Source organism: Melopsittacus undulatus, chromosome 5 (genome assembly GCF_012275295.1).
Source record: "Melopsittacus undulatus isolate bMelUnd1 chromosome 5, bMelUnd1.mat.Z, whole genome shotgun sequence".
Classification (NCBI taxonomy): domain Eukaryota; kingdom Metazoa; phylum Chordata; class Aves; order Psittaciformes; family Psittaculidae; genus Melopsittacus; species Melopsittacus undulatus.
Window position 1 is genome coordinate 56243935 of NC_047531.1, and position 27880 is coordinate 56271814.

At 37.3% G+C, this 27880-nt stretch overlaps 1 protein-coding gene across 1 annotated transcript in view; it reads left to right on the forward strand.

Annotated features, from left to right (window-relative positions):
• Positions 1–27880, forward strand: part of ERC1 (ELKS/RAB6-interacting/CAST family member 1) — a 284155-nt gene that overhangs the window by 98318 nt on the left and 157957 nt on the right. The window contains exons 9-12 of the mRNA XM_034062833.1: positions 5568–5705; positions 7034–7174; positions 8294–8434; positions 23298–23491. Of these exons, the coding sequence (XP_033918724.1) occupies positions 5568–5705; positions 7034–7174; positions 8294–8434; positions 23298–23491 (614 nt within the window). The remainder of the gene's footprint in view (positions 1–5567; positions 5706–7033; positions 7175–8293; positions 8435–23297; positions 23492–27880) is intronic.

Genomic DNA, 27880 nt, shown 5'->3' on the forward strand with positions numbered 1-27880 from the left:
CCTAATTTATTCCCCGCCCCCAATTGGCACCTCCTTAGAAGCTTCTGGGGAAAGTGTCTCTCAGTATCAGTTTTTCAGAAACGGCTAACTTTAGTAATAGGATTGTTAGAAGATTTGAAGGAAACTCAAGCTACTAGCAGGAGGGAAGGATTGCAGACATGATAGTAATATTCTAGGAATATGATTTGAAACATGGTTTAAATACTGGTTTTTATAAGGAATTCAACAGTGCAGAAAATATTCTTTACTATTTGGAAGATACTATAGTTACAGTTCAGTTTATGGTGACCGTTCCTGTTTGTTCTATTTTGCAGTGATCTATCAGTAAACTGGTGCTACCAGGGAATGATTAGGTATGCAAAAGAAAGCAAGACAAAAGGAATCAAGGATGGGAATAAATGTCCTTAGAGATTATTTATGTAAACATTGATGAACTATTTTTCTGGCTGATTCAAATCTACTTACTAGGCACCTTTGTGTGAAAAAGCAACGGAAAGAGAATAGTCTTTTGGATCATTGTCAATCATTTGTTGCTCCTTAACCAAAGATACAAAATAAGTAACTGTCTATGCAAGTTAAGTCAGTTTTTGTTGTAGCAGCATTTCTTCCCACATAAAATTGTTTTCTCAAATCAACCTTGCAACAAGAAGTGGTATACCTGAAGCTTCAGCGTTCATTCAGATTCTGCCCATTGTTGTTAGCCTTGCCAATTTAACCTTTAAAATGAATGGCAAGAACATCACTTTCAGTCTAATTATTCAGTGCGGTAATATGAAAGATACTCAGTTATGTTAGAGGCTTTATTTCACTGGGGGCTTTAAAAGTGAGATACCCAATGAGATGCCATTTTAACCTTACATTGGAGGTTCAGATGGAGCCTAACACATACAAAAGATCAAATTTTCTTCTGTCCATGTAGTGGTGAGCTAAACTTCCCCCAAGAATTCGTTCGTGCTAAACTAAACATAGATTTTTTCAGTTCTTGCAGGAGTGTAGTGATACTTCTGCAAGATCTGCAGTAGAAAGACAGTTTTCAGTGTGACATTTGTAAAACTGGAGTTTAATCTTACAAAAGTGACCAGTAATATCTGCTTGTGTTTCACTATGGTCTCCAAGGATAACATTCAGAAATGTGTTAATATTACAAATCCAGTAGTATACCTCTCTTGCATAGGATTAAAGGTGACCTCTCATTAATGCATTTTAGGAGCAAAATTTCTTTAATGCAGATCCATCTCAGTTTCTAGAGTAGACATCTTACCCCTTCTTGTGAAGCAACCATTTATTATGTCACATGCAACAATGTGACAATGTCTGTTGTAACTGTTATGTTCTCATCCTGATTTAGATGCAAACCCACCTTTCTCAGCTTCTGAAGTACTGTGGGATTATTGCAAAATTAAGTATGACTGCAGGCTATCAAGTTTTTATCAGCTATTATCTGTATATTAATTTTAGAAATATATTTTACATATATTTTTCAAATAATATGTATTAATTGTTTTTTTCTTTCACCACTTTATTCCTTTTACAAGTCAAACTTGTAAACTCAAAAGAGTAGCAAGAAGAAAATTGAAAGCTGGAAATGAAACATTAGTGCAATTAATTCTGTTACAACCCAAATGATGCTTGATTAAAAATATGTATTTTGAAGGAGGATAAAAGGTTCTTTTCCAGTAACACGGTGGGAGGAGGAAAAAGATAGAATGACAAGTTCATAAGCCCACTTCATTTATTCTAATTCAGAAGTCATTGGTACAATAGAAATTATTTTCCAAGTGTTCAATATCCATATAGCCTAGGGCTAATGATGGTTCTACAGAAGGATGTGGCACGGTATGAAGGATCTACTAGTAACGTCTAACTAGAGAAATATGGGAATCTAGTGGCTTTGATGGGCATTAAACTAGACATGTCTCATTTAAATCCTTGGGCTGTTTTTAATTTGCATGTGCTTGGGGTGAGATTGGTAATTGCAAAAAGTAGAATGCTTCCTTGCCCTTGGAACAGAATGCCAATGGAAACTTTTCTTGCCTCTGCTCCCACGCTTCAGGGCTGGAAGGCAAAATAAGTAGTTCCATGCAACTAGGAATAAATCACCCAGGTTGAATCATGATGGTACCTGACAACTGGTAATGCTGGAAAAAAAGATTTCAGTAAACCGTTATTGATAGGAAATTGGCATGCACAGCTGATGACTCCAGTGTATGTATGTGTACCTTTACAGTAAGCTTAGCATTGTAAACTTAGCTATAGATTGCTGTCTTTCCCCTGTGAAATATGTATATATGGCACGAATAAAGATTGTTAAGAATCTAATAATAGTATATATTTTTTATTTTTCCTTTTTGGAAAGATGGTACAGTAATATATATCTTCCATAGGTTTGTAGAACATTTCAGAGGACATATGTCATCTTCTGAATATTTAAAGACTAAACAGTGCTTGTTCAGTCCTAATCCCTTTATGCTTTTCAGAGGGCTTGGAGATTCCACTGCATTTTATTTCATCTCTTGTTAGGGAGAAAAGAAATATCCTGGTTTGGTTATCTGCTTTATTTTTAGCAGTTATTTGAGAGTTTGTTCAGAATTACTTTTTTCTTTTTTTTTTTGTAGGAAGAAAGGATGGCAAAAATGCCATTATTATGTGGGGTTTTTTTTAAGGATTCTCAAATTACTCACAAGGACGTAAGAGTGAAATTCCTCATTAAATATATGGACAAAGTGTAGGCTATTCTTTGTTTTCTTCTTCAGATTATATCATTTTGGAGAGCCTATAGTTTAGTTATTATTTGTTACAGTGGTGCAAGTTTTGGAGAAAACTGGAATAAAGGCTATTCTTTTGTTGATTGTGATTTCATAAGGAAAGTTTGCATGCATTATTATACAAAAGCTTCAGTTTTGACACACTGTGCAAATTCCAGATTTCTGTAGTTTAAAAATCATGCCCTTGTTTGGAGACTGTCAGTTATCTGACCCTGCAGAAGGCATAGTTGTAGGTAGAGTGGATTTTTAGATAGTGCCTATCTATTGGTATGGCTTAGAACATTTAATTGTACCTTCTGTTCCCTGGATGATAACAAAAACCACTGTTTATTACTCCAAATGGAAAAGTATGCACATAGACTGAATGAATAGACAGGTACGTACTTTCTACACAATGCACTATTATTCTTTTTTTTTTGTTATTACATTATTTGTGTGTACAGGAGGGTGCAGTTGCAAGAAGATGCAGCAGTCACATATAGTCCTATTGTACATCTGTCATCTTACTCTGGTCACAGTAAACAGTGTTACTGAAACATGAAAATTATGCTTTGCTTGTGCAAATGGTTGTGCTGCCTTGATAAGCATCTTAATATCTGCCAAAGCTGAATTATTTAGCTGTCTCTTGCGTGTGGTTTGCTCACAGCAGAAAGTCACTGCACTATCCCCTCTTCAGCCAGTTGGAGCCTTTGTGAGAGCTTTTTGCCTCCAGAAGTAAACATGAGTATAAGAATAGCTCAGCCTTCTTTGTAGTATATTTTCATGGTTGACTGTCTAAACAGCCAGCCTGTCTAGACAGCTGACGACACTGAAAGCTCCTAAGGTCAAAAGTAGCCACATAGGCTACTCTTGGGGATGTTACCTCCTTGGTAGCTGTACATGTGGACTAGGAGAACTTTGCAGTCAGAACAAGTAGAGATCTTTCTGAGGCTCCATGGGCTACAAGTGTATGTTAATAAGGCATTAAATAATAGATATGAGTGTATAAGAAGGAATTTTCAGTTCTTCTTGTTGTTTCTGACTCATATGGTATGGCACCAGTTATGGTGTTTTGGTGCTCTTTAAAATTTGTCTTGTAGTGTCATTTGTGTTGCACCCAAATTTAAATTTTGAGCATAACAGAGACCTATGAGGTTTTTTTTTCTAATAGAAACTAATGATGAAGATAAACCAGAATCAATTTCAGTCCATTCTTTAAAGAACAACAAAGAAAACCCTTATGTAGTTGTTCTGCTATTAGTAATGCATAGATTGTGTACATAGCTGGATGTAAGTTTACACATGCTTGCATAGGAGAAATAAAAAAACTGGTATGAAGAACCTTATATCAGAAGACTCCTCCTATGGCTATGGGTTACAGAGGAATGTTAGCAAGGGATTCCCTGAATTAGGTTGTTGTTTCTCCTAACTTCCACTTGTAACACATCTACCATTATTTGTGACTAGATGTTCAGCCTTCTGCGAAATCTTTTACAGTTATAATTGAGAATCTAGACCATTTTCTGTGTTCCAGATGTAATTTTAATAGAGATTAAAAAAAGAAGTAGTGCATGTGTCTAAATAACCATTTGCTCTGTAATTACAGCAGCTCAGTTTTTTCTAGTGTTGAAGAGTAGAACCTGGGGATAGTTGCTGTATTTCGACTAACAAAGGAGCTGCTAACTGCAGTTCAACAGATGAAACAAAAAGGCTAGTTAGTGCATTCAGTTTACAAAATACTGGACTAGATAGCCTACGGGATTGTCTGGTTACCTTATTTCTTACAAATGTCTCTTGAAAGAATTATCTTGCTGCAAGTGTTTTGCAGATAGATATACCATTTTATGATGTATGTTTGCTGATGCAAGAAGAACTTGTCAACAACAGCAACAAAAAGGAATCAACTCAGAAATCTGTACCTGGTTTAGTCCTTTGCTGATAAATTTGTTTTCAACAGGCTACCATAATGTAAATGGGTGTGTTTCTTGTGAAGTGTATGTATGCGTAAAATGAGTTTAGCATTAGGTCTTCTCAGTCTGCCAAAAGATATATTCAGAACTCATATAATGGATCGAATTCTACACCTGCAGAAAACATAGCTAATATATTTTCTACTCAGGGGATGGTCCTTTGTGTTAGTCCATCATATAGCAAATTACCTGGAATGGGTTGCCCAAGGATGTAGTGAATGCTCCATCCCTGGCAGTGCTCAAGACCAGGTTGGATGAAACCTTGGGTGATATGGTTTAGTGTGAGGTGTCCCTGCCCATGGCAGGGGGGTTGGAACTAGATGATCATAAGGTCTTTTCCAACCCTAACTATTCTATGATTCTATTATTCTATGTAAGATGAAAAAAGCCAGTAAGGAGTATGACAGTAAGGAGTATGACAGTACCAAAGGAAATACTTAAAATAATACTTCTTTGCAACTTGCTAATTATTAAGTGACTTTTTTTGGTTTACATATACAGTAATGTTTTTCTCCGTTTTTTTCCTTTCATATTGTTAATGCATTGATCGTCCTTCAGTCCTGCAGTGTCCAGCAGTCTCAGAAATGAGGAATAATACTCTTTCTGTTTTTCTTGTGAATATTATTTAGACTTTCTTGCTCTGAATTCTTTGCTAATTATCAGAAAGGTTACTGATCCCTCATTAATATTTAATGGGTTTGGTGCATAGCTTGATGTTTTGATGTAGGATTACAGGAACAAGGCCCTTGCCCAGTTCCTTTGCTTTAAGAATATTTTTAACAGTTTATAACCCTAAAACGGTTTTGCATGCTTTTGCTTGCTCTTGTCTTAAAATTTATTCCTGCTCTTTAAGATTGAAAATCTACAAGAACAGTTAAGAGACAAGGAGAAGCAAATGAGCAGCTTAAAGGATCGAGTGAAATCCTTGCAGGCTGACACCACAAATACTGACACTGCCTTGACTACGCTGGAAGAAGCACTTGCAGAAAAAGTGAGTATCGAAAGCCTAATCCCTTCCTTCGAAAGCTCCTCCTACTAATAACCTCTCGAAGGCCGGCTTTTCCGTGTGTTTCCTGGGCTCTGTACAGGACATCTCTGATGCTAAACCCCGGTGACGTCCTTTGCCGACTGAGGGATGAGTGTGGAGGCTGCAGCGGTGGGTCTCTCACTAGAGGGCACTGCAGGATATCCATAGAGCTAGCCCCGCGTACTGCCCTCCGCCCCCGGTACCATGAGCGGGGCAGGAAGGCAGAGCTGAGCCACAACCTATCGCTCTGGTCATTAGCTACTTATCATCATTTTGTATGGTGGTGAAAAAGTTTGGTGTTCTCACAGTCGTCTCGTTACATGGTGCATCTTTGGTATGATTATGGAATACCTTACGGTTCAACTGTAGATTCTTCTGCTTTTTGCCCTCTCTTTCCTGCCTTCCTGCCTGCCTGCCTTCTTCTTTGCCCAGATATTTTAAGAATAAATTAATTTTTCAAGTTTGTTGTGTGAAATGGAGTTTTAATCCACGATACTGAATCAAAATGAGTAGTTATCCTGATAACTAACATTTCTGTGTGCTTGCTCAGCTCTCAGGAGACAGCTGACTGAGGAAATAGCCTTGTCTATTCTGTTTTAGTGGGGCAACCTTTTGGATTTACTGTATATTTTTTCTTGATTCCCAGAGAACCAGGATCACAGTTCCTTTAGTCTGTCAGATTCTATAAATATAAAGCTATGGCAGAGCCTTCCTGACATCGGGGGATTCACTTGCATCCCTTCAGATTACAAGATAGCCAAAGTTCTGTTGATACCTGGTGTACCTGAAAGTTATTTTACTGCCCTTTCTTACTGTATATCGATCCTGGTGTCACATATGCACTACAGCCCTTTCTCTGAGTAGAACCACAGACTTAACCTTGCATTTTTGAAAAACAGGATTTAAGTAAGGAAGCAATATTATCCTGGTCTAAGTTAATTTTGATTATCAGAACCAGATAAATTGTGTTGGACTGTAACACTACAGTGAACTTTCAGAGATACAGAAAGCCTTGTATTTCTTAGCAATAAATCCATATATTTCTCAAGTTTCCTCCTTTTTGAGAATCTGTTTTACAATCATAAGGAAAAGAAAATGGCAGTGCTGTAGTGGGAGGTGTCCTTGCCCATGGCAGGAGGGGTTGAACTAGATGATGTTAAGGTCCTTTCCAACCCTAACCATTCTATGATATCCTACATTCCTCATCTACAGTGTGTAAGAAGTGTTGTGATAAGAAGTCTCAGATGTTGAATTTAGAAGGAGTTTCTTCACAGAGTGCTTTCTGTTGTTAGGAAAAGACCATCGAGCGCCTAAAGGAACAGCGTGACAGAGATGAACGAGAAAAACAGGAAGAGATTGACAACTACAAAAAAGACATTAAGGACCTGAAAGAGAGAGTCAGCATTTTACAAGGAGATCTCACAGAGAAAGAGGTTGACCAGCAGAATGAATCTGTTGTGTTAGAACTGTTTCTTGTATATGTGCGTCTTATGTTTGAGGTGAAAAAAAAGTTCCTTTATAGTAGTGGTCCTTCAACAAGTTTATCTGGTAAAATAGATTGTTTGAGAAGTTTTCCAAGCATAAACATTTCAGGGCCACCTGTTTATGGATAGCACACAGTCCCCTTTGCAGCAATTAATTATGTTAGTAGCAAATGAGCGATGTTCAGTTGACAGCATTTACTGGAGCTCTGCTTATAGGCAGCTGAAGGCAGAGAGCAAGCTTGTTCCTGGCTTAATATAGGGAGGAAGGGACAGAGGCTGGTCAATGCTGCAGGTGCCAAAAGTATGCAGATAATGTTTATTCCTTTATGCAGACAGTATAGCTAGTTCTTTTGACTCTGAGAAGTGTTCTTTTTTGATAATTAAATTGCTTGTTGGTAATGAGCCAGTTGGTTAGAGAAATTAACCTAATTACATTAGAGAAACATAAACATTCTCTGTTCCTCTCTTGGAATTGCAACATTCAAGTTTACTTACTGTCTTTTTCAAAACACAAAGTAGAGCAATACAAAAGAAAAAACTCGCATCCAGGAAGTGCTGAGATTTTGTCTACATGAAAGGCAACATTTGACAGGAAAAAAAACATTAAAATGGTTCACAGAAAAAGAAGTTGAGATGTCTTTTGGTGGTAGGTAGCATGGAGCGGTTTCACTCCATAGCAGCAGTATATAGAAAAGCTTTGAACAGTCAGTTTTAGATACAACAGCCAAATCAGCTATGCATGTATAATCTTTAAATAGCATTTTAATTAAAACCAAATTTTCTTAAACATGACTGAAACATGAAATGCAAATTTCCATTTACAAAATCTTCCATCTTTAAAAATTATTTTTAAATTAATTTAAACAAGATTTTATTCAGATCTTGAAAACCTGAATTAAATTGAGCTGTCTTAAATCAGTGCCACCAACAGCCCAACAAAATGCGTTGTTCAAAGTTGGGACCTGCACACAGTATGAAGGGATAGGAAGAAAATAAAGATAAAAAAGAAACTAGTTATTGCACATCGAAAGTATTTACTTGATAGTTATTTTACATCTTTTATTTTAGTCATCATTATTGGACCTGAAGGAACATGCTTCATCCTTAGCTTCATCAGGACTGAAGAAAGATTCCAGGCTCAAGACACTAGAAATTGCATTGGAACAGAAAAAAGAAGAATGTTTGAAGATGGAAACTCAATTGAAGAAGGTAATGTCACTTCATATTTAAATACGTGGTGTAAACATTCAGTGTTAGACAAATTTGCTATGTCTACATAGAAAACTTTGTGTCTCAAGTTTGAATTCTGTGAATTGGTTTTCAGCAAGAACTGTGAAGTTGTGGCCATACTACAAGATAAACCTGTCAGAAAGTAACTTTCAGACACTGGTGCTAATTTTGGATGTCATTTGCATGCAATAAAAGTGCTGTTGATTTTATTTTTCAACAGGTACTAGGAATTAAAGACTTGGTGTGCTTCACTACAGTTCATAGCAGTAATTGTGCCATTAAGCTGGTGTAACAGCTGAAAAATTAGCAGCTATGTATTTCACATATAAATTATCAACATTTGTAGGTGTTAATGTGATAAATTCAGAAGCATGATTGGCCCAGCCCATAGGAATACATAAAATCAAACGAAAAGAATGTATCACCCGTGAAGTGTGTGATCTTTTGTTTTAATCTCATTGCCAGTTGCAGCTGATACACTGCTAGGAATTTGCTGTTCAGAAAAGTAATACTTTATTACAAGCAAATTAATTCATTTGAACAGAATCTTTGGGTTATGTCCGCATTGCAGGCCTTTTTTTTATTTTGGCTCATGGTATCATAAATACTACACTGTTTAGAAGAACATTAATTTGATTTTAACTTTTTGATTTTAAAAGAGCAGGTGGTGAAGAAGCACAAAACACACCAATTGAAATAATCATAACACTTCTATTTATAAAAACAGAAATGACAAAAAGCAACATGATTTCTTAAAGAAACTTGTCTTGGATTGTGGTGTTCTAGCTGTTTCTTTACATCTACCCAGGAAAAGGAGTGCCCATGCTGTAGTTTGGAATGCTGTCCTAGTTCCTCAAATGAATGTGAGAACAAATTTTGAGTCATCAGTTAAGATCTGTTTAGGATTTCTGTTGTGTGGGTAGAAGGTGGGTGTTAATGCACCTGAGAACTCTGTGTAAGTGAAATTTACACATATACTTGTATCCAGACACATGATTGCCCTTCTTTTTATTTCTGTTACACAAAAGAAACACTTCTGTTATTCAGCATCGACGAAGTACAGCAGCAAGAAAAGATAGCTGAGTACATTTCAGTAGTCTCACAGGCTGTTTTCAGTATACCGTAGAGCTGGTATTTCAGAAGTCCTAAAGGACCTTTTCATTTGAATTCTCTGTCATGAATTGCAGTTTCATCGTTTGTCAGTGTGTTACTAGTAAGGAATTGAAGATTTTGTTGTAGCTAAGATTTGCCAGAGATTGTTACAGCAATTGGATGATAGTGTTAGTTTGTAGGTAGAAAACCACAGTGGAGAACATCGTTAAAATTACTCTAAGAAAAAAAAATATGAAATTACTAACTGGGAGAGTGTATAACAAATAGGTGATGAAAAACCAGTTGTGGAAACTCAATCAATTAGGGAATATGTCTGTATAGTTAGCATTTGTTAATGTACTGCTTTCTGCTGCTCCCCCTGAGATCACTTACTATAAGCAGTGAGTATATCAGTAGTATAAGTGGGTGTGGAGGTTGACAAAAATCTGGTCAAGCATTGCTGGCTAAAAGACGAACATGCAGTTAATTTGCACTGTGATGACAGCTCTTCATTAAAATTCCTTTAGGGCCTACCTCTGCTTATTCCATTTCAGAGAGGATTATGCTTAATAGCTAGTATCCAGGAACATTGCATAGGGACACTGAGCCACTTCATAAGACCATGTATTTTTATAATCTAATATCTTTTTCTTTTTTTTTTCCAAGGAAGTAATTAAGAGGGTGACCCTTTCCATGAGGGTTAAAATGGGCAAATAGCTCAAATGTTAAACACACTATTAATTGTACGGGACAGCTATGGAACAAATAACTGTAGTCCTAATTTGGTTCTGAGAAAAATAATGAATATAAATTCATTGCATTGTAAATACAAATAGATTTGCATCTTCCAATTCAAAGAAGCTATCAAAATAATTCAGTCAAGATAGTTTAAGTTTTACAAGTAAAGAAAATCGATAGTGTGCCATTACCTATGTGCATATAAAGCCTTTTCATAATACTCTGGATATTTGGTCCCCTGTTTCAAGTGTTATTGCTTATAAGGGCATTTGGACCATTGTTTCCTGTGCAGAGACCCTAAAGTGATCTTTCACATTCTAGTAAGACAAAATCATAAATATCTTGTTCCTTTTTTAAATACTGTGTCATGTTGGCCTCCTGCATTCTTTTTATTCAAGGAGAAATCAAAGTTCAATGGAAAGATTTTTTTTTTTTGGTGATAAGGCAGTCCACAATGGCTTTTTTATAAAGGAATCATCGTTCTAGCACCCAGGTACAATTACATGTAACTAACCATGCATTTGCTTTCCTCAAGCTATATGGAAAAAAACACTTTTACAGAACACTGGTCCTCCTTGCTTTCTGGAACCAAGTCACAGTTGCTCCACTTGGATGTTTTATACTTATGACTAAGTTTAGATATTTCTTTAATAAGCTCTTTTCCAGCAGCTTTTAATTTACCAATGTATTTTGTCACTTGCAGAAAAGAAGAAAAATGTCTTTTTAAGAGTGTCTCTTTAAATACACTGCAGATATTTATTCAGGCAGTCTGACATTTTCAAGGTGGGTTAATTCTTTGCCAGCCTTGAAACAATTATGAGAGAGAATCCAGCTTCTAAGGCCTCAGGTTTACACATCTGCATTGTTAACAATTGCAAATGGCTGTCACAATTAACCATAAAACTAATGGCTCCAAAGAGCATTCAGTCCAAAGCTGAATTAGAGGTTTATTATGTTGAGTTTTATTACATTGTCTTAGCACTCTTTTGCATAAGACATGAAGGAAGGGCTATCTCATTTAGCTCATCACAGCAAATGGCAAAAAGCTTATTCTTTTAGGTTATTTCCCTTACAGTTTGGACAGAGATGTGTCCAACATCAATTTTGTTTCCCTTGCCTCTTATTTCCACTGAACAATTTGAATACTTTCAGTTAAATCTATTATCCTTAGAAGTTAAAAAGTTGACGGGAGAGACTGAATGGGACTACTGTTAAGCCATTAGATAAAAAAGATTTGGGCAGCCCTTGGAAAAAAACTCCTGCTACTCTCTAAACAGTGAACATTTGAGAAGTCATAAACAGTGCAAGCTTCCACCTTTTCTGTAAAAGGGACTTAACTTTACATTACACTGAAATATTATTAATCAACTGGAGTTCGGGGGTGCTGGTATTATTTTTCTTTCCATGTAAGAAGTCTCCAGTGTCTGACTCAAGGTGTCCACTTTTCATCATTACTATTTCTCTTCTTACTAATGACAACTTTATATTGATCTCTGTCTCAGCAAATAAAACTGCAATGTTTATCATATTTGGGGTTGGGTTTTTTAATAATGATACCGTGGTTATGTAAATCATTACATGGCCTGGTGTCCTGCCTTAAATAGTCTCCTTTTGAGCTGAGATGGAATCATTAGAGGGAAATCACACACAGGGAGTTCTCTTCCTGTTTTTCTGTGAGGTGTTATTTTTCTGTGTGGTGGTTTGTTGTTTTTTGTTTTGGTTTGGTTTTAAATTTGGAAACTTATTTTTCAAACTTCTATTTTAATGTAACAGTTTTACAGTGAAAAAACTTTCTTCTAGTTGTTTTTCTTCAGGATACTTGCTTTTTCTGTCTTATCTTTCCCACTCAGTATGCTTTGTTTCATTCTGGTTTTCTCATCTGGGAGAGGCCAACTAATACAATAATTTGTTCCAACAAAGATGAGCAGATTTTTGTCTGTCTTCATTTCCAGTGCATAGCTTTCATCCCTATAGACATTTTCCTTATTTGAAAGGGATCAAGGTTAGAGAAAAGAAAGAGTCCAAAACCATATTTTAACAGACATCCCCTTGGTGCATTCTAGGAACTTTTCATCAGAGAATGTTAGCAGTGATTCCCTGCCAGGAAAGTACCTCTAGATTCAACAGGCTCACTCACAGGGTGCTTTTTTTTCTGCTGTGGTGTTCTCCCTTGAAGTTCCGGAGGCTGGTATATTTCAAAACACAGAGAAAAAATGACCGAAGCATTGACCCAAATTCTGTGTTCCACAAGATTTAGTTCAGCTAGTCTAATACAGGCTCTGCTGCTTTTTATTTTTGTTCACATGTATTTCCTGCAACAACTGAAAACATTACTGGTAATATTGGTAGATAAGGTAGAAATACCACTTCTTGTTCTCAGCTGACAATGTTTTTCTCTTCTAAGAAAGGACGATGAATTCAGCATAGTAACCTAGAAAGGAAAAGGCTACCACTGAAATCCATATGTCTTTAAAAGGAAAAACAGAGCAAGTGTGTTCAGCATTCTGATAGTGTCAGTTACTGAATTAGTTTTCTAAATCATTTAGCTGCCTTACAATTTCTATGAGTGAAGCACTAGAAATTAAAGTCCTTCTCAACCTGTAAAACCCAAACACAGGGCTACATTAACTGTGTGAAGACTGAGAAATCAAGATCAAGTTTGGAACTTGCAAAGGGGCAACTCCATGTTTCTCATGTTTCAAAAGTTCATTAGTAATGCATGCTATAATCACAAATTAAGATTCTGTCATCTTAGTAAATTAATGTTGTGGTTATTATTTTAAATTCTTTTCCTTGTTACATCTTTTCTTTTTCTCTCTCACACTATTCCTATCCCAAACTTTCCCCATCTTTTCCTGTCTTTTTTCTCCCTTTAGCACCCTGAGGTTTTATTGAGTCATCCATCCAAGCCAGTAAGTTCCCTGGCAAACTGAGAGGCTGTTGCCAACTCCATTTAATTTTCTGTGTTGCATGTGCATTCACCTGTGCATTTATATGTGGGCCAACATAGAGTATATTGGTGAATTACTTTAGTAATGGGTATGGATAGTATAGATAAAAGCAAAATTTTATGATATGTCTGATCAGTCATGCTCAAAAAAGCTTTCTGAGATGCTTTTATTTTATGGCTGTGTTGGTCTAACTTCATTTTTGTTCGGACAGCTTAATGTTGTGCCATTGTTTTTGTTTCCCTTTGCTGCAGTTGCTTGAAGTGTCCTGTTGCTTTTCTTTCATCTTCATTGTTTGTGCATTTTTAAAGCAAGAACGTAGAGTTTCCATGCAAATAAAGCTTCTTGTGTGAAAGAATTTTGTAACATCATGTACATCAGCACATAAGAAATAATAATTAAGCTATGGCAAGTAAAAGATTGCTTAAAAACTTGTGTAACCATTAAGCTTACTGGTACTATGTCAGTTTAATTTTGGATCCTATTACCAGCCTTCTGTTTGATGTCAAAGAGCACTCCTTTCAAGGAGTGTTTGTATAATAATATCTTGACACCATAAATTACGTAATCCAAGGTGGTTTTCATCAGAGATTTCTTTTGTGACTGTGTGCATAAAGAAACTGTGTTACAAAACTTTCTGGAGTCTGGTATCTGTGTTTCACTTGACAATGATCAGGGTAAATGCAGCTGTATCCTGACAATCATTGTCTGAAGGTCACAGAATAGCTGGTGCTTTTAATAGTTCAGGATTTGTGACACACCATATTGGAAATTATTTTAATAAAGCAGATAAGGCATTTATGGGGCTAGGTTTGGGAAATGAGTTGTGGTATGCAGTAGGGAAAATTATTTTCAGAGGACTATCAGAAATAAGAATGAATAGTCAACTAGGGCATAAAAATCCCTCCACTGTATTTTGAGTTATTTATTATATGTAAAAAGAGTCATTAATAAATATTCTAAGGTATTTGGTGCGCAAAGATTAGAAAACCAGATTTTTTTTCTTAAAGGATATAAGATTAGTGGAGATGGCATTTAAAGATTTCATTATTTAGTATTTCACAATAGAGAATATTTTTCCCCAGAGGTTTTGTGTGTTCAGGTATGAAATGCAGACTCAAGACTTTTCTGGTAAATTAATACATTCCTCCACTTCAGAATAATTAGACAGTCTCCTAACCTGTGGATTACACTGGTACAGTCGTTACTAAACTTGTGTAATGCATCCTGTTAAATAGGATTTATGTTTTTAAATCTTTACATTCTTTCATTCAGTCTGAGATTCTGTTTGGTTTTCTGTTTTTTTGAAAGAAACTCTTAGCCATAACAGCTCACTGTTTTAAAGAACAAAATATAGAAATATGTTAGTGGTTTTTTTTTTAACACTAGTTATTTTTAGTAAAAGATTTGGTCCTTTTACCATATATTTCTGATGCCCCTCTTTAAATTTATCTAAATTGGTTAAAAATTAAATGCATTCTCTATTTGTACATGCTCAGTAGAAAGATAGATTTAGCAATGAAAGATTCTACCTGCACTGATTGTACCCCATCCTGAAGAGGGAGCAAGGACTTCCCATTGCCTCTCTCCATTACCACAGTCTCTCTAGGTCTGGTCATTTGAACAGACAGCAGCTCTGCTAACTAGACTATTCTCCAAATATGATGCTGATTCCAACCAGCTGCTTGATCATATAGAGCAGAAGCAAGAATCAGCATCGCGGTGTGCAGAACGGATCAGGATAAATAATGTTAGGACTGGAAGTTCATATTGAAAGCTAGCCACTGGGAAGATTAAAACAGATTGGATTTTGCTGGGCGAATGAGTAGCTAGGATTACAAGGAAATACGAAGAAAAGCTGTGTAGTGGTTTAAACCCAGCCACACAGCTCGTTCACTCACTCCCCCCCTTTCTCCCCCAACTCCTGGAGAGCTGGGGAGGAGAATCAAAAGAATGTAGCTCCCATGGGCTGAGATAAGAACAGTTTAATAACTGAGGTATAACACTACTACTGCTGCTGCCAATAATAATAATAATGATAAACAAAATAACAAGTGAAGAGAATGCAACACCTCACCACCCACTATCATCCCACTCTGCCTGACCGAGCACTGACCCATACCTCCTCCAACCCCCCCAGAGCTCTCAGCCCTTCCAGGTAACTCCCAGTTACATCCTGGGCATGATATGCTATGGTATGGAATACCTCTTTGGCTAGCTTGGGTCAGGTGTCCTGTCTCTGCTTCCTCCCGGCCTCCCCTCCTCCCTGGCAGAGCATGAGGCTCAGAAAGTCCTTGGTCAGAGTAAACAATTGAGCATTAACTAAAAACGTAGGTGCTATCAGCATCGTTCCCAGGCTGAAAGTCAAACCACAGTGCTGCACCAGCTACCAAGAAGGGGAAAAAATGACTGCTACTGCTGAACCCAGGACAGGCTGAGAGAGTAGGGGTTGTTCATCCTGGTAAAGGGAAGACTCGAGAGACCTTATAGCAGCCTTTCAGTACATAAAGTAGCCTACAGGAAAGCTGTAGATGGCCTTTTTTACAAGGGCATGTAGTGACTGGACAAGGGAGAATGACTTTAAACTGAGTTTTGGATTGGATATTAGGAAAAAAATCTTTACTGTGAGGGTGGTGAGAAATGGGAACATCTGCCCAGAGAAGCTGTGGATGCCCCAGCCCTGGCAGTGTTCAAGGCCTTTGATCATGACTTTGATCAACATGGTTTAGTGGAAGGTGTCCCTGTCCATGTCAGAGGGGTTGGAACCAGATGATCTTTAAGGTCCTTTCCAACCCAAATCATTCTATGTTTTTACAACTGTACTGAATCTGGGACTCAGTGAAAGCATAGTATGAGGTTTGGCTTGTACCTGGGTAGGACATATGGGGCTACAGGTGCTGTTGGATAGAACTAACTGTGCACAAAAAATGCCTCAAACCTGAGAAAAGTAATAGGAAAATTATGAGGAGCACTGGTAGATTAGTAGAATCTGATGGGGTTAGTGGAGTGAAATTTGAACCTGGCAAAATGATATTGATAAAAGGGTGGGGAAATGATATATAGTAAAAAGGGGCTGTACTTGGTGCAAGTACGTGGGAGAATTTGTGCCCAAGAGAGCATATTCTCTATGAAATCTTTTATAGCATGCACAGTTTCTGAGACTCCCCATTACTTGGAAGTCAGAAAATACAAGATGTGGGAACAGCCTGTATGTGACATGACCAGCATACAGGATAAGGTACAAGAGTCTCTGTGGTGGCTTTTAAAATTCCAGTTGTATTGATGGTCCATAACCATGTAAGAATCACGAAGTAGAAAATTGGAGGGATTTTACCCTATTTTCTTACACTTAAAAAATTAAAACGTACCTACTCTACCCCATTTAGAAACCTTGTTAAGGTACCATTAATTTTGAAAAATTAAATATCCAAAACCTAGGAAATGGCCAATGCAACATTTTGTGACATTTCTCATTTTTCATTTTGAGGTGTTTGTTACAACATTTATAACTTAATTATTGTCTGCCACACTGTTGCATTGAGTGAATAAGACATTTTTGCATCTCATTTTTTCACCTGCACAGCAGGTATTATGATAACACATCCTCATTTCCCACCATGAAGTGGTTAGTTACCATTTGCCAAGAAACAGCCTACAGAATGATAGAAAGAAAACTGGGAAAATACTTCTTTTCAGTGTCATTTTGTAACTTAAACAAGGCATAGAGCCATGCACTGAATATCAAAAGCCAAGTACTGATTATCTGATTATTGCCGAGTAAATCCCTTCTGCACATTCAGTGAAGCTCTATTTCTGTAAAGTAGTAGCATATGTTCAGGTGAGCCAGCTCTGATTTAGAGGAGACATGGGTAAGGGGGTTGAAGTATGCTCACAAATAAAACAATCAAAGAAAGTATTGGGCATTTCCCTCCTCTCTTTGCACACTCTTTGTGCTGGCGTAAATTCTAAAGAGAGCAAATAGTGAATGTTTATTAATGACTGTGGGTACTCATATATTTCTGAAGAGATCACTTTTTTTAGTAATGAGTTCTCTCAAGGCATCTCCCTGTTATTTACAATTTGAACCTTCTTTATGGAATTATTCCAACCAAATACTTGCTTGTTCAGTGTCTAAATTTACAGTCACGTTTACAGAGACTAACCATTGAAAGGATTTTGTCACTAATAAGATAACAAACAACTCTTGTGACAGACTCGAGTTTTCTGGTACATAGTATATAAAAGAATTCACTTTTACTTCCAGGACAGCCTTTTTGAAAAGCTACAATGCAGTATGTGGCGTTCAAAGCATTGGAACTAATGGGAGGAGCAAGTCTGGTTGGTTTTCAAATTTATAATTTTGGTGAACCAATAAAGACACAATAGAATGCAGTGCACATGTTTTATCATTTGAATTGCTGCCTTCACAATAGGAAAAGTGAAATCATTATATGTGTTTCTCTTTTGCAGTAAATAATCATAATATAGTTTTGTATTTGTGCGTGCTTTTACTATTTTTAGGAGACGTGAGGCACACTTGGAGGTAGGAGGGTGGATTAAAATGGGAATTCAGATTCTTGGGAACTTTTGTTTTGTGGCCAAAAGTTCTTGGCAACATTTGTATGTGAAATGTTAAACTGAATTTACTGTCTCAATTCATATGTAAAAGTAGAAAGTGTTTGCGGTGAATTATTTGCTGTTTGATTTGGTTAATCTTTTAAGAATAATGATTTAGAATTTTAGTCATAAAGTTTGGAATTTTTATTTACATTTTAGAACTTTAAAATCAGATCTGTGCTATTGTTTTCTACCCTGCTTCTGGCATGCTTTAAGCTGTGTAAGGCTACCTTGCCTCTTAGTAAAGATGTTTTTGGCACGAGAAATAATCATATTTGAAAATTCTTTTCAATGTGTTTAGTCTTCCTCTCCTCTCCATCTGTAAATAGTGGTTATTTCTGTGAAACATTGGTCATCCTTCTTTTAGTTGTAGAAGTTGGCGTTGTCAGCTGATTTTCTGTGGAAGCAATACAAGTTATACTACATTTATCTGAGGAACAATCACTCTTTCTTTTATTCTTTAGGTACCTGAAGTATTCACCCCATCACTTACCACATTCCAGAAGGGAAATAATGGCTAAGAGCAAAAAAGCAGAAAGCTGTTAAACCACCTTTTAGTTTATAGTTCCTCTTAACTTTGAGAACATGTCCACAGAAGTAGGCTTAAACTAAGTAGTAAGGTTAAATTATTCTCGGTGCTGAGCCACTTAAAATTTAAAATTAAATTAACACTGGCAAAGATTAATACTATCAGATGAGCTTTGCTAATAAAAACATTGCTTAAGAAAGTGCTGTTTTCTAGCTAAACATGACAGTGTTTCTTAGGCAGACCAGTGCAGAATCAAACATGCAGGTTTGATTGTGCTCCTGAAAACAGCTTCAGTTCAACTTTTTGACTCCACACGGGAACAGACATGGAGAACTAATGCCAGGGTCAGTAGTAACAGTTAAGAGGTTTAAAATAGCCTGTTATCAGGTAAACTCAGTGGTCTGTAACATATGCTTTTCTTATTTTTCATTTGTCACAGGAAAGTGCAATGTTCCCTTCACCCTAAGCAAGCTGGTTTTTTCAATTTATTTAATCTTTATCATACTTTTGTACCTATTCACATTTGTCCATAACTATATTAAGAGGTTGAAGATTTAGGAACACTGTCTCAAGCAGAGCTGAAAGTTGAACCCATGGAAATGTACTTCTTACAGTCTCTTAATACAGCAGAAACTGTCTTAGTGCAGTTATTGTTTTATATGTCGATTCTGTTTAAAAAATGAAATTACTGCCTTATTTTGGAATTTTTGTACACCTTTGGTGGGCAGGGGAAGTTGTGTGAGTTTGGGTTTTTTCTGTGAGTACAGGAATTCATTATTTGTGTTTAACTTTCTTTTCGGTTAGAAAAAAATACTTCTGAATTATTTCACACAGTGTTGCATTGGGAAGGTAGCCAATTTCATCTGTTCCAGATCTTGATGTGAGTTTGTGGGAAACCTCTAAATGCATTGGTTTTCTCTCCTATACAATAAATGAATCCAGTAGGATTTTTGATGCAATCATGTGACACGTATTTTGTACATAACCCACAAAATGGACCAAAATCACTCAGTCAATAATTCACAACTCAGGAAGTGGTGTCCAGTTTACACCATATCACATAACGTTCTCTTCGTGTTAGGTGAAAGTATCCATACTTATGTGCATTATATACAAATAATACGTGTTACATGTCTTAACTAATAATTTATGTCGTGTAACTAGCCCTTTCGTTCTATAAGAACCAGATACATTGACTTGTTGGCTAATTTTCTGAAACAGAAAATTGATTTCCTCTTCTCAGTAGTGTCTCTCGGGTTGTGGAGATTCTTTTATTAACACAGAGTAATATAAGTCGGACTGTCCTGGCAGTAGAATTGCATTAGGTCTTATAACTTACTTTGAATTAGAGCGTTGAGTAATCTAGGCTAACAGCCTACATTTGCTGCTTTCTTTTACAGAAGTTTCTTGATTATCTGATTATGTATTTTGGATGACTTTAAAGAGCCTGGAGGAGTGTTTGCTAAAACAAACAAATTCAGATGTTTGAAAAATACCTAAATCCAGTACAGAAGAATTCAGGTTCTGTGTCTGGTGAAAACCAGACTTAACTCTAAACATAGTGTATCTTTGGAGAATATGGATTCCCCAAGTAGACTTATAGATGCCTCTCCAAAACAGGATTCCTAGTTACTTCAAAGCAGTTATTTGGGAGGGAAGGATAGGGATTTTGTTTGAAATTTAGGAATAGTTGAGAAGGAAATAAAATCAAATATTTCAGCTTTCCTGCAGGCTGGAAATCCCAGTAGGACATTTCAGGAACACCCACCAACACCCTCTTTCCAAAGTAAAGTATGTTCCCTGAGGCTTGCAGCTGTTCGTGGAACCAGGATGCTTGTCAGTCTCATTGCTGAATGTTCTCCTGGAGTGTACATCATCTTGGCAACACATTAATTAGACTTGTGCTTGCTGTAGAGAGCCCTTTCCAAGAGTGTGTAATTTGACGTGCTTATGGGGCAGTGAGGGATCTGGAAGCATCAACAGCCCTCACTACAAAAGGCTTCTCAAAACTTTCAGGCTCACCAGGGGATGCATTTGGAGCCAGATCTCAGTCAGGAGCTCAGAAGCAAGATTTTCAGATTTACAGCTCAGTAGTAGAGAGGTGTCAGGGTTTGACTTGAAAGTCACTCAGAAGTAAGGATCCTTTTAAGTCTTCCTAAATGCATTGCCTCAGGAAATGGTTCTGTTCTATGGTTGTTGGGCTCTTCTGCTGGGATCTAATCAGGAGCTTTGGGGATTGTGCAGGTTGTCTAACTTTCTGGACTTCCTGCTTAAAAAAAAAAAAAAAAGAAAAGAAAACCAAACTAGTTTAGCATTGACCCTCAGGCAGGAGAAGTGTTCCAGTATTTGAGAAACCCAGATTTGTGCCAAGGTCATAGTCCCAGAAAAGTCTGGTATCGCGACATTCCTCAGTCCTAGAATGTTCTTTGAGATTCTCTTGGATTTCACTAAAATGTGGCTTTGGCTTGAATGGAGCTAATTAAAAGCAAGAGACTTCAAAGCAAAAATGCTGGGGTCGATGAACAGATATTTTCCTGCAGCCTTATATTACTGAATAATTAAGCGGATTTGGCCAATTGTATTTTTTGCTGTTTGGCTCTTTTGAAGCAGCAGCTTTTAACTCTTGAGTTTTATGCTACTACAGTTCTGTCCAATTACCTTTAAAGGCCACTGGGTCTATTGGATTTAGACTTACTGTGCTTTGGAGCAGAATATTGGCAGCTTGTAAAACAACTTTCCACAGCTGCACATTAAGAGGGGAAAAGTCTGTAGTCTTATTGCATGTTGTAGGTTCACTTCAGACAAGAGAAAGGCCTTGAGTTTGCAGGCAGTCCTGATTGGCAGGGTAGCTCCAACAAACCTACTCTTCACTGAAGCAAATTTGAGCAGTTCTGAAATGCATTTAATTGGTATCAAATAGCAGTTCAAGATACAAGAGCAAAGGATCAGGAGAGAACAAATAGATAGTCCTTAGTCTGCTGGTTTGAATTCTAGCATAAGTGCTACCTTTTCTTTGTCTTTGATATGCGTGGGAACTGTTGAATTAATTTTACTAATAAATCAATGCTTTTTATTAAAAAAAAATTAAAAAATAAAAAACAACAAAAAACAAAACCCCACAAAAAAAAAAAAAAAAACAGAAACACTCAGTCCTCTGAGGCTTTCTGTCCCCATAGCCAGATATTGAGAAATATTCCTAGATAAGTAGGCAAAGACAATTTCAGCAGGTAGCCAGACTCCAGTTAGTCCTAGTCTATATGGTTCGGATAACTAGCCAGACTTCAGTACAACAGCACCATCTGTGCAAATCTATACAACACTGCATACTCATGTGAGTATTGAAGGCTGTTAACCTGGGATTTGTTTTTCTACCTGGACTTATGCAAAGCATTCGACACTGTCCCGCATGACATCCTTGTCTCTAAATTGGAGAGACATCAATTTGATAGGTGGACCACTTGGTGGATAAAGAACTGCCTGGATGGCCGCACGCAAAGAATTGTGGTCAATGGCTCAATGTCCAGCTGGAGTGGTGTCCCTCAGGTATCAGTGTTGGGACTGATCTTCAACATCTTTGTCAGTGACATGGACAATGGGATTGAGTGTGCCCTCAGTGAGTTTGCCGATGACACCAAGCTGTGTGGTTCCATTGATGCACTGGAGGGAAGGAATGCCATCCAGAGGGACCTTGACAAGCTCAAGAGGTGGGCTGATGCCAACTTCATGAAGTTTAACCATGACAAGTGCAAGGTCCTACACCTGGGTGGGAGCAATCCCAGGCACAGCTACAGGTTGGGCAGAGAAGAGATTCAGAGCAGCCCTGCAGAGAAGGACTTGGGGGTGTTGGTCAATGAGAAAATGAACATGAGCCAGCTTCAGTGTGCGCTTACAGCCCAGAAAGCCAACTGTATCCTGGGCTGCATCAAAAGGAGCGTGACCAGCAGGTCGAAGGAGGTGATCCTGCCCCCCTACTCTGCTCTCGTGAGACCTCACTTGGAGTATTGTGTGCAGTTCTGGTGTCCTCAACATAAAAAGGACATGGAACTGTTGGAAAAGTCCAGAGGAGGGCAACGAGGATGATCAGGGGACTGGAGCACCTCCCATATGAAGACAGGCTGAGAAAGTTGGGGCTGTTCATCCTGGAGAAGGCTGTGTGGAGACCTCATAGCAGCCTTCCAGTATCTGAAGGGGGCCTACAGGGATGCTGGGGAGGGACTCTTCATTAGGGTCTGTAGTGATAGGACAAGGGGTAAGGGGTTAAAGCTTAAACAGGGGAAGTTTAGACTGGATATAAGGAAGAAGTTCTTTACTGTAAAGGTGACGAGGCACTGGAATGGGTTGCCCAAGGAAATTGTGAATGCTCCATCATCCCTGGTGGTGTTCAAGGCCAGGTTGGACAGAGCCTTGGGTGATATGCTTTTGTGTGAAGTGTCCCTGCCCATGACAGGGGTGTTGGAATTAGATGATCTTAAGGTCCTTTCCAACCCTAACTATTCTATGATTCTCTAGGCTAAAAATAGTTCTGATACTTAATTCTACAACCATATCACTGTTTCAAAAGTGTATTTTAGACTATTTTATACCCACTCACACTTATGTTTCTTTTCCTTTCCTTTCAAAGGAGTTTAACTTTTTCATATTTTCACTTCATTCTTCCATCAATTCTAATGAAAAAAAAATCACTTTAATTCTTTTAGACTGAATCAAAAAAGGCAGATTTATTTCTAAATTTTATTTTCCTATGAAGTATTTCCCAATACGTACAAGTAGCACAAGTACTGTATATTTACTTCTTTGTAATGATTATTCTTTCCAGCTTAAAACAGATATATCTAGATAACATTTTGCAGTCATCGTAGTATCTGTAAAATACATATATTTGAATGTAGTGTTTTTTTCTTGAACCTTTTTCTTACAGGCTCATGAAGCAACGCTGGAGGCTAGGGCCAGCCCAGAGCTGAGTGATCGTATGCAGCAGCTGGAAAGGGAGGTAACACGGTATCGGGAAGAATCTAGCAAGGCTCAAGCTGAAGTGGATCGTCTTCTGGAAATCTTGAAAGAGATGGAAAATGAGAAGAATGATAAGGATAAGAAGATAGCAGAACTAGAGAGGTGAGAGCGGTATAAAGGTAACAGAGGAGCAAAAAAACTGATTAAAGTTAGCAATAACTTAGTCCATTTTTCTTCTCCTAAAACTCTTAGAGTGCTTATTTTGGGAAAGTCTAGAGGTTTTCTTGCCTTCGGTCATTTATTTTGGTAGATGATAAATGAACAGGTGTCTTACTGTATACTTCTATTACCTGACTGCTTAAAAACAGGGCTGCTACAGATAGAACTAGAAGGGTAGACAGAGCTGTAACGGAATGAAGATGGTAGGAAAAGTTGCTGTCTTGTGCTTGGAGAACAATTAATTCTTTTGATTTAATAAATTCCTCAGGCATGGTTTTAAAAAAAAACCCTAAAGACTAATAAGAAAAAGTACTTTAATAGCTTCTGATACTAGTTACCTAGGTTCTTCTGAAAAGTGATACTGAAACTCAGTACTGGTAGGAACAGAGGTAAACTTTGGCTCATTTGAAGCCACATGCACACATTTGCTTTTGTCCAAATGAAATCTGATTCAGCACTTTTCATCATTTTCTCTCTTTCTGTGGGAGCCAGAGTGTTCAGATTTTTTTTCAATACTTTAATGTACAAAAATTATAACTTATTATGATTCCATGACATTTGTATTGCAATTATAAATAATAGATCTTGGGAAAGACTTGAAACAGATCCTTTTTTCTATCATTTTCTTATGTTACATTGGACCAAGAGGGAATTTCTAGGCAGTATTACCTCTTTGGGGCTTTTTGTGTACTTTACCGTTCTGAGTGAAAATCTACTAACTTAGGAAAGCAAAATGGAAAGTCGATTATTCCCATTTGCCTTGTGCCAGAATAGCCTATCTAATTTCTATCTTAGCACTATTTAACAGCCCTGCATTTAGTGTTGGGACAATGAGGGCAAGTGAACAGAGGCTCTTTAGGATGACAATGGTTAGTTATTATTCGGTGGCTTGACGACAAATTATGGGCCCCTCTGAGCGATTTGAAAAACTCTTTTCTAAGAAGTCCATTCTTATTTCCTTGAAAGTGACAGAGATCTGAAATAGCTCAACTTGTTAGGTAGCTTTCTTCTCTGTGATTATAAATAGCATCCTGTTACTTTTATTTAAGTAGTTGTTTTATTTAACCAAAATTCTTTATACCTGTGGTGCAAGCTTCATTTGAACACCCAAAAGTGAGAATACATCCTTTTTAACTTTCTTTTTTTTTCTAAGTAATATAACTTTCAGCCCATTGATAGATGATGCGTTCAGCCTGACATTCAGGCAATAGGTGTATAGAGTAGGTGCATTAAGTATAGACATGAAAAAGCTTAAATAGCAGTTACAAGCCGTAATTTTCTGTGTGACTTTTTTAGTGCCTTAGAGGTGCCCATCTCGGACATGAAGTTCAAAATGTCATCATCTTAGGACATGCAAGTTGACTAGGGATCAGGATATAAGCAACAAATTTCTGTTGGAAGTAAAGTATAGGAAAGAAGTATGTTCACAGTGCATTAATTATTTCTGTGTGCAGACGTAACTATTGTTTAGGAAAAGCAAGTCAGAAATATTTATCATTCCTCAGCCTGATTCCTAGATGAGGTTGGAATAGCAGGGATAGTTTCCTTATGCACACTTTTAATGCAAGTCTCATTTTCTTATTACATTAGCATTCGAGATTGGGACTTGCAATGTCAAACACTGAATAAACACATCGAAGTAATCTATAATCAAAAGAGCTTATAGTCTACAAAGCAAAAATAAGAAAGAAGATGGGCCTTCTCTTTTACAGATAAAAGCACTGGCACCTGATATTCAGAGTTAGCAAGGAGCTTTTTCTTTGAAAAGATGCAGTTCTAGGTAACTGCAAAGCAGTTATTTTTCATGTTACAGTGGTAGTTTCTTGCTGCTTCAGTCACAGACCAAACTCTTGCTACATGAGTGAAAGCATAAAATCCTCAAATGACTGGGCATCATTCCATAACAATTTGGTGAATAATATGGCTATTTACTGTTAGCCATTCCTTCTTACCAGCAGATCTTCACTCTTATGAAGAAAATAGTGGTGATCTCTTTTTAACTTGTCATCTTTTCTACCAGTACTGAGATAACATACAGTGTGTCTTCTTTACTTCTAGTATGTATTTTAACAATGTAAAGAAACAGCTATTTTTGTTATCTTGTGATTGCCAGCAGCTGTGTAAATCAAGGGGGGGGGGGAATCTCCTTGTTTTTACACAAAGCAGAGATTTTAACATGCCTGTTAAATGTATAGGTTGGTCCTGGTTTTATCTACCATGTTTGTTTATAAAGTATTCTTTCGTGGCTGAACTGATATACCCAGGCATGATACATGCATGTTTAGAGCTAGGGCCTTAGTTTCCTGAAAAGGATAAATAATTTTGCCTTGTAAAAGTCCTTTCTAAACTGTGGTCCATGCAGAGCAAGCTAGAAATTCTCTTGACTTCTAATGCTTCTACAGCTGTTCAAACTCTGCTGTGCAAAGAAGAACCCTAGTGCTTGGAGAAGCATTTGTCAGAAAGCACAAAAGTGAATGTTGCCATGCCTGTCAGGAACTGTTATTATTCCGTGTAGAGCAAGATGAGAAGAAATAAATCACAGTCAGAGAATAACTGTACTAACAAACCCAAGATTTTTTTAAAGAGTGTCTCCCTGGAGTTTTCCTTTATGCTAGTTATATGTGACAGCTAGAATGTATGTCATCAGGAGAAGAGATATAGCAGAATGGTTCACCCACAGAATAGAAGAAATGAATCACCTGTTAGGGAGGTATGTATAGGGGAACAGAGAAGGAGAAAAGATAGGAGAAGATGAAATGAAAAACAGAGAACTGTTCTCTTAAGCCCTTTCAGTGATGGCAAAGCTGCCTTCAGTTCAAGTTAAAGAGGGAAATGCTTCCATTCTTCAGTAACTGTTGCAATTACTGTGTAGGGGATGCTTTTCAGTATGAATAGAAGGAAAGATATAAAAAATGTGTTAAGTATGGTGCATGCTACACAAAAGTTTTGGAAATACTCACGAGTCAACATGAGGTTGAAATCAGAAGCTCATTAATTTATATCCTCTGTGGGCAGGACTTTGGTTTTTCTTATGGGAAGGTGGGCCATAGGTCTGCATTTCTTCTGTGGGTGAACAGTCTTCTAAGTTTTGTTTCTGTCCCCAGATTGTGGTGGAATAGAGGGTTTTGTAGCTGTCTGGTTATTCACTTCCTTTATAACTAACTGCTTGTTTTTGTATTGTCATTCCATAACCTCCTGTCTCTCTGTAACTTTTCATTTTGTGTTTTGTTCCCTTCCTCAATTTTTCTCTCCATTTTCACTGTCACGTCCTGGTTCCATGAGTTGGTTTGTTTTGTACGTGTGGGTTTTTTTTTTACTATGCCTTTTCTCAGAAAGCACACCTCCCGCAAATTGCACCCTCCCTACCAGGTGTCGGTCCCTGCACCACAACACGTAGGGGGGTTTGTGTGGGACTTCCTGGGAAAGTGAGTGCTCTATAAGGCTTCTGTTTCCTATGGGGTGGAATGTCACTGCTGGCTGCCCGGCTGCTGCTGCTGCTGCTGCTGTTTGGGTCTGCTGCAATTATGCTTTTTTTCTTAGGTCAAACAGGAACTGGTTATGTCAAGTACAAGCTCTAACAGTCTCTGCATTCAGCTCATGTCACAGTGGTTATAACCACAGTCCAGAGGAAGTTTGCTGCTATTCTCCCTGATTTAAAGTCAACAGAAGCTGTTGCTTTTTATTTTAATTCTCTTGCTGTGATTCACCTTTAGTTCTAACCTCTGCTGTAAGTTCTGCCTGAACCAGCTAAAACTCAACTGTTCTAAAATGTCTCATTGACAGAGGTCAGTATTGACTTATTCCTGAGGTTTATTGTGATTATTATTCTATAATAAGAAAAAGGGAAGAAAAAAAAAGGAAGATTAAAGAAAGTAAAATACTGCTAATAATCAGGGATGTGGCCATCACAACCTTCAGATGGGTAGCATACACATAGAGGTATTTGTGTGCATGTATTCTGCAAAAAAGAACTGACTTGGTTTTTGAGTGGTGGAAGTAAATATATATATATAAGTAAGTAAGCACTTACATATAAGTAAGTATATATAAGTGTATATATATAAATATATATATATAAGTAAGTAAGCACATATATAAGAAGTAAGCACTAAATGCATATGCAAGTCCTGGTTCCAGTTACAGACCTAAAGTTGATATTAATTTAGCATGCTTGCTATGCATGATAGGTAGTCCTTGCAAAGACTTTTTTGTTGAAGGAAACTTGACTTTGCTTTGGTAGAAAATTAAGACAATACTTAGCTTTGGAATACCAGAAGTCTCATTAAGAACAGCTGGAAATGATAGCTATTTTAAGAAAGAGATTTGGGGGAG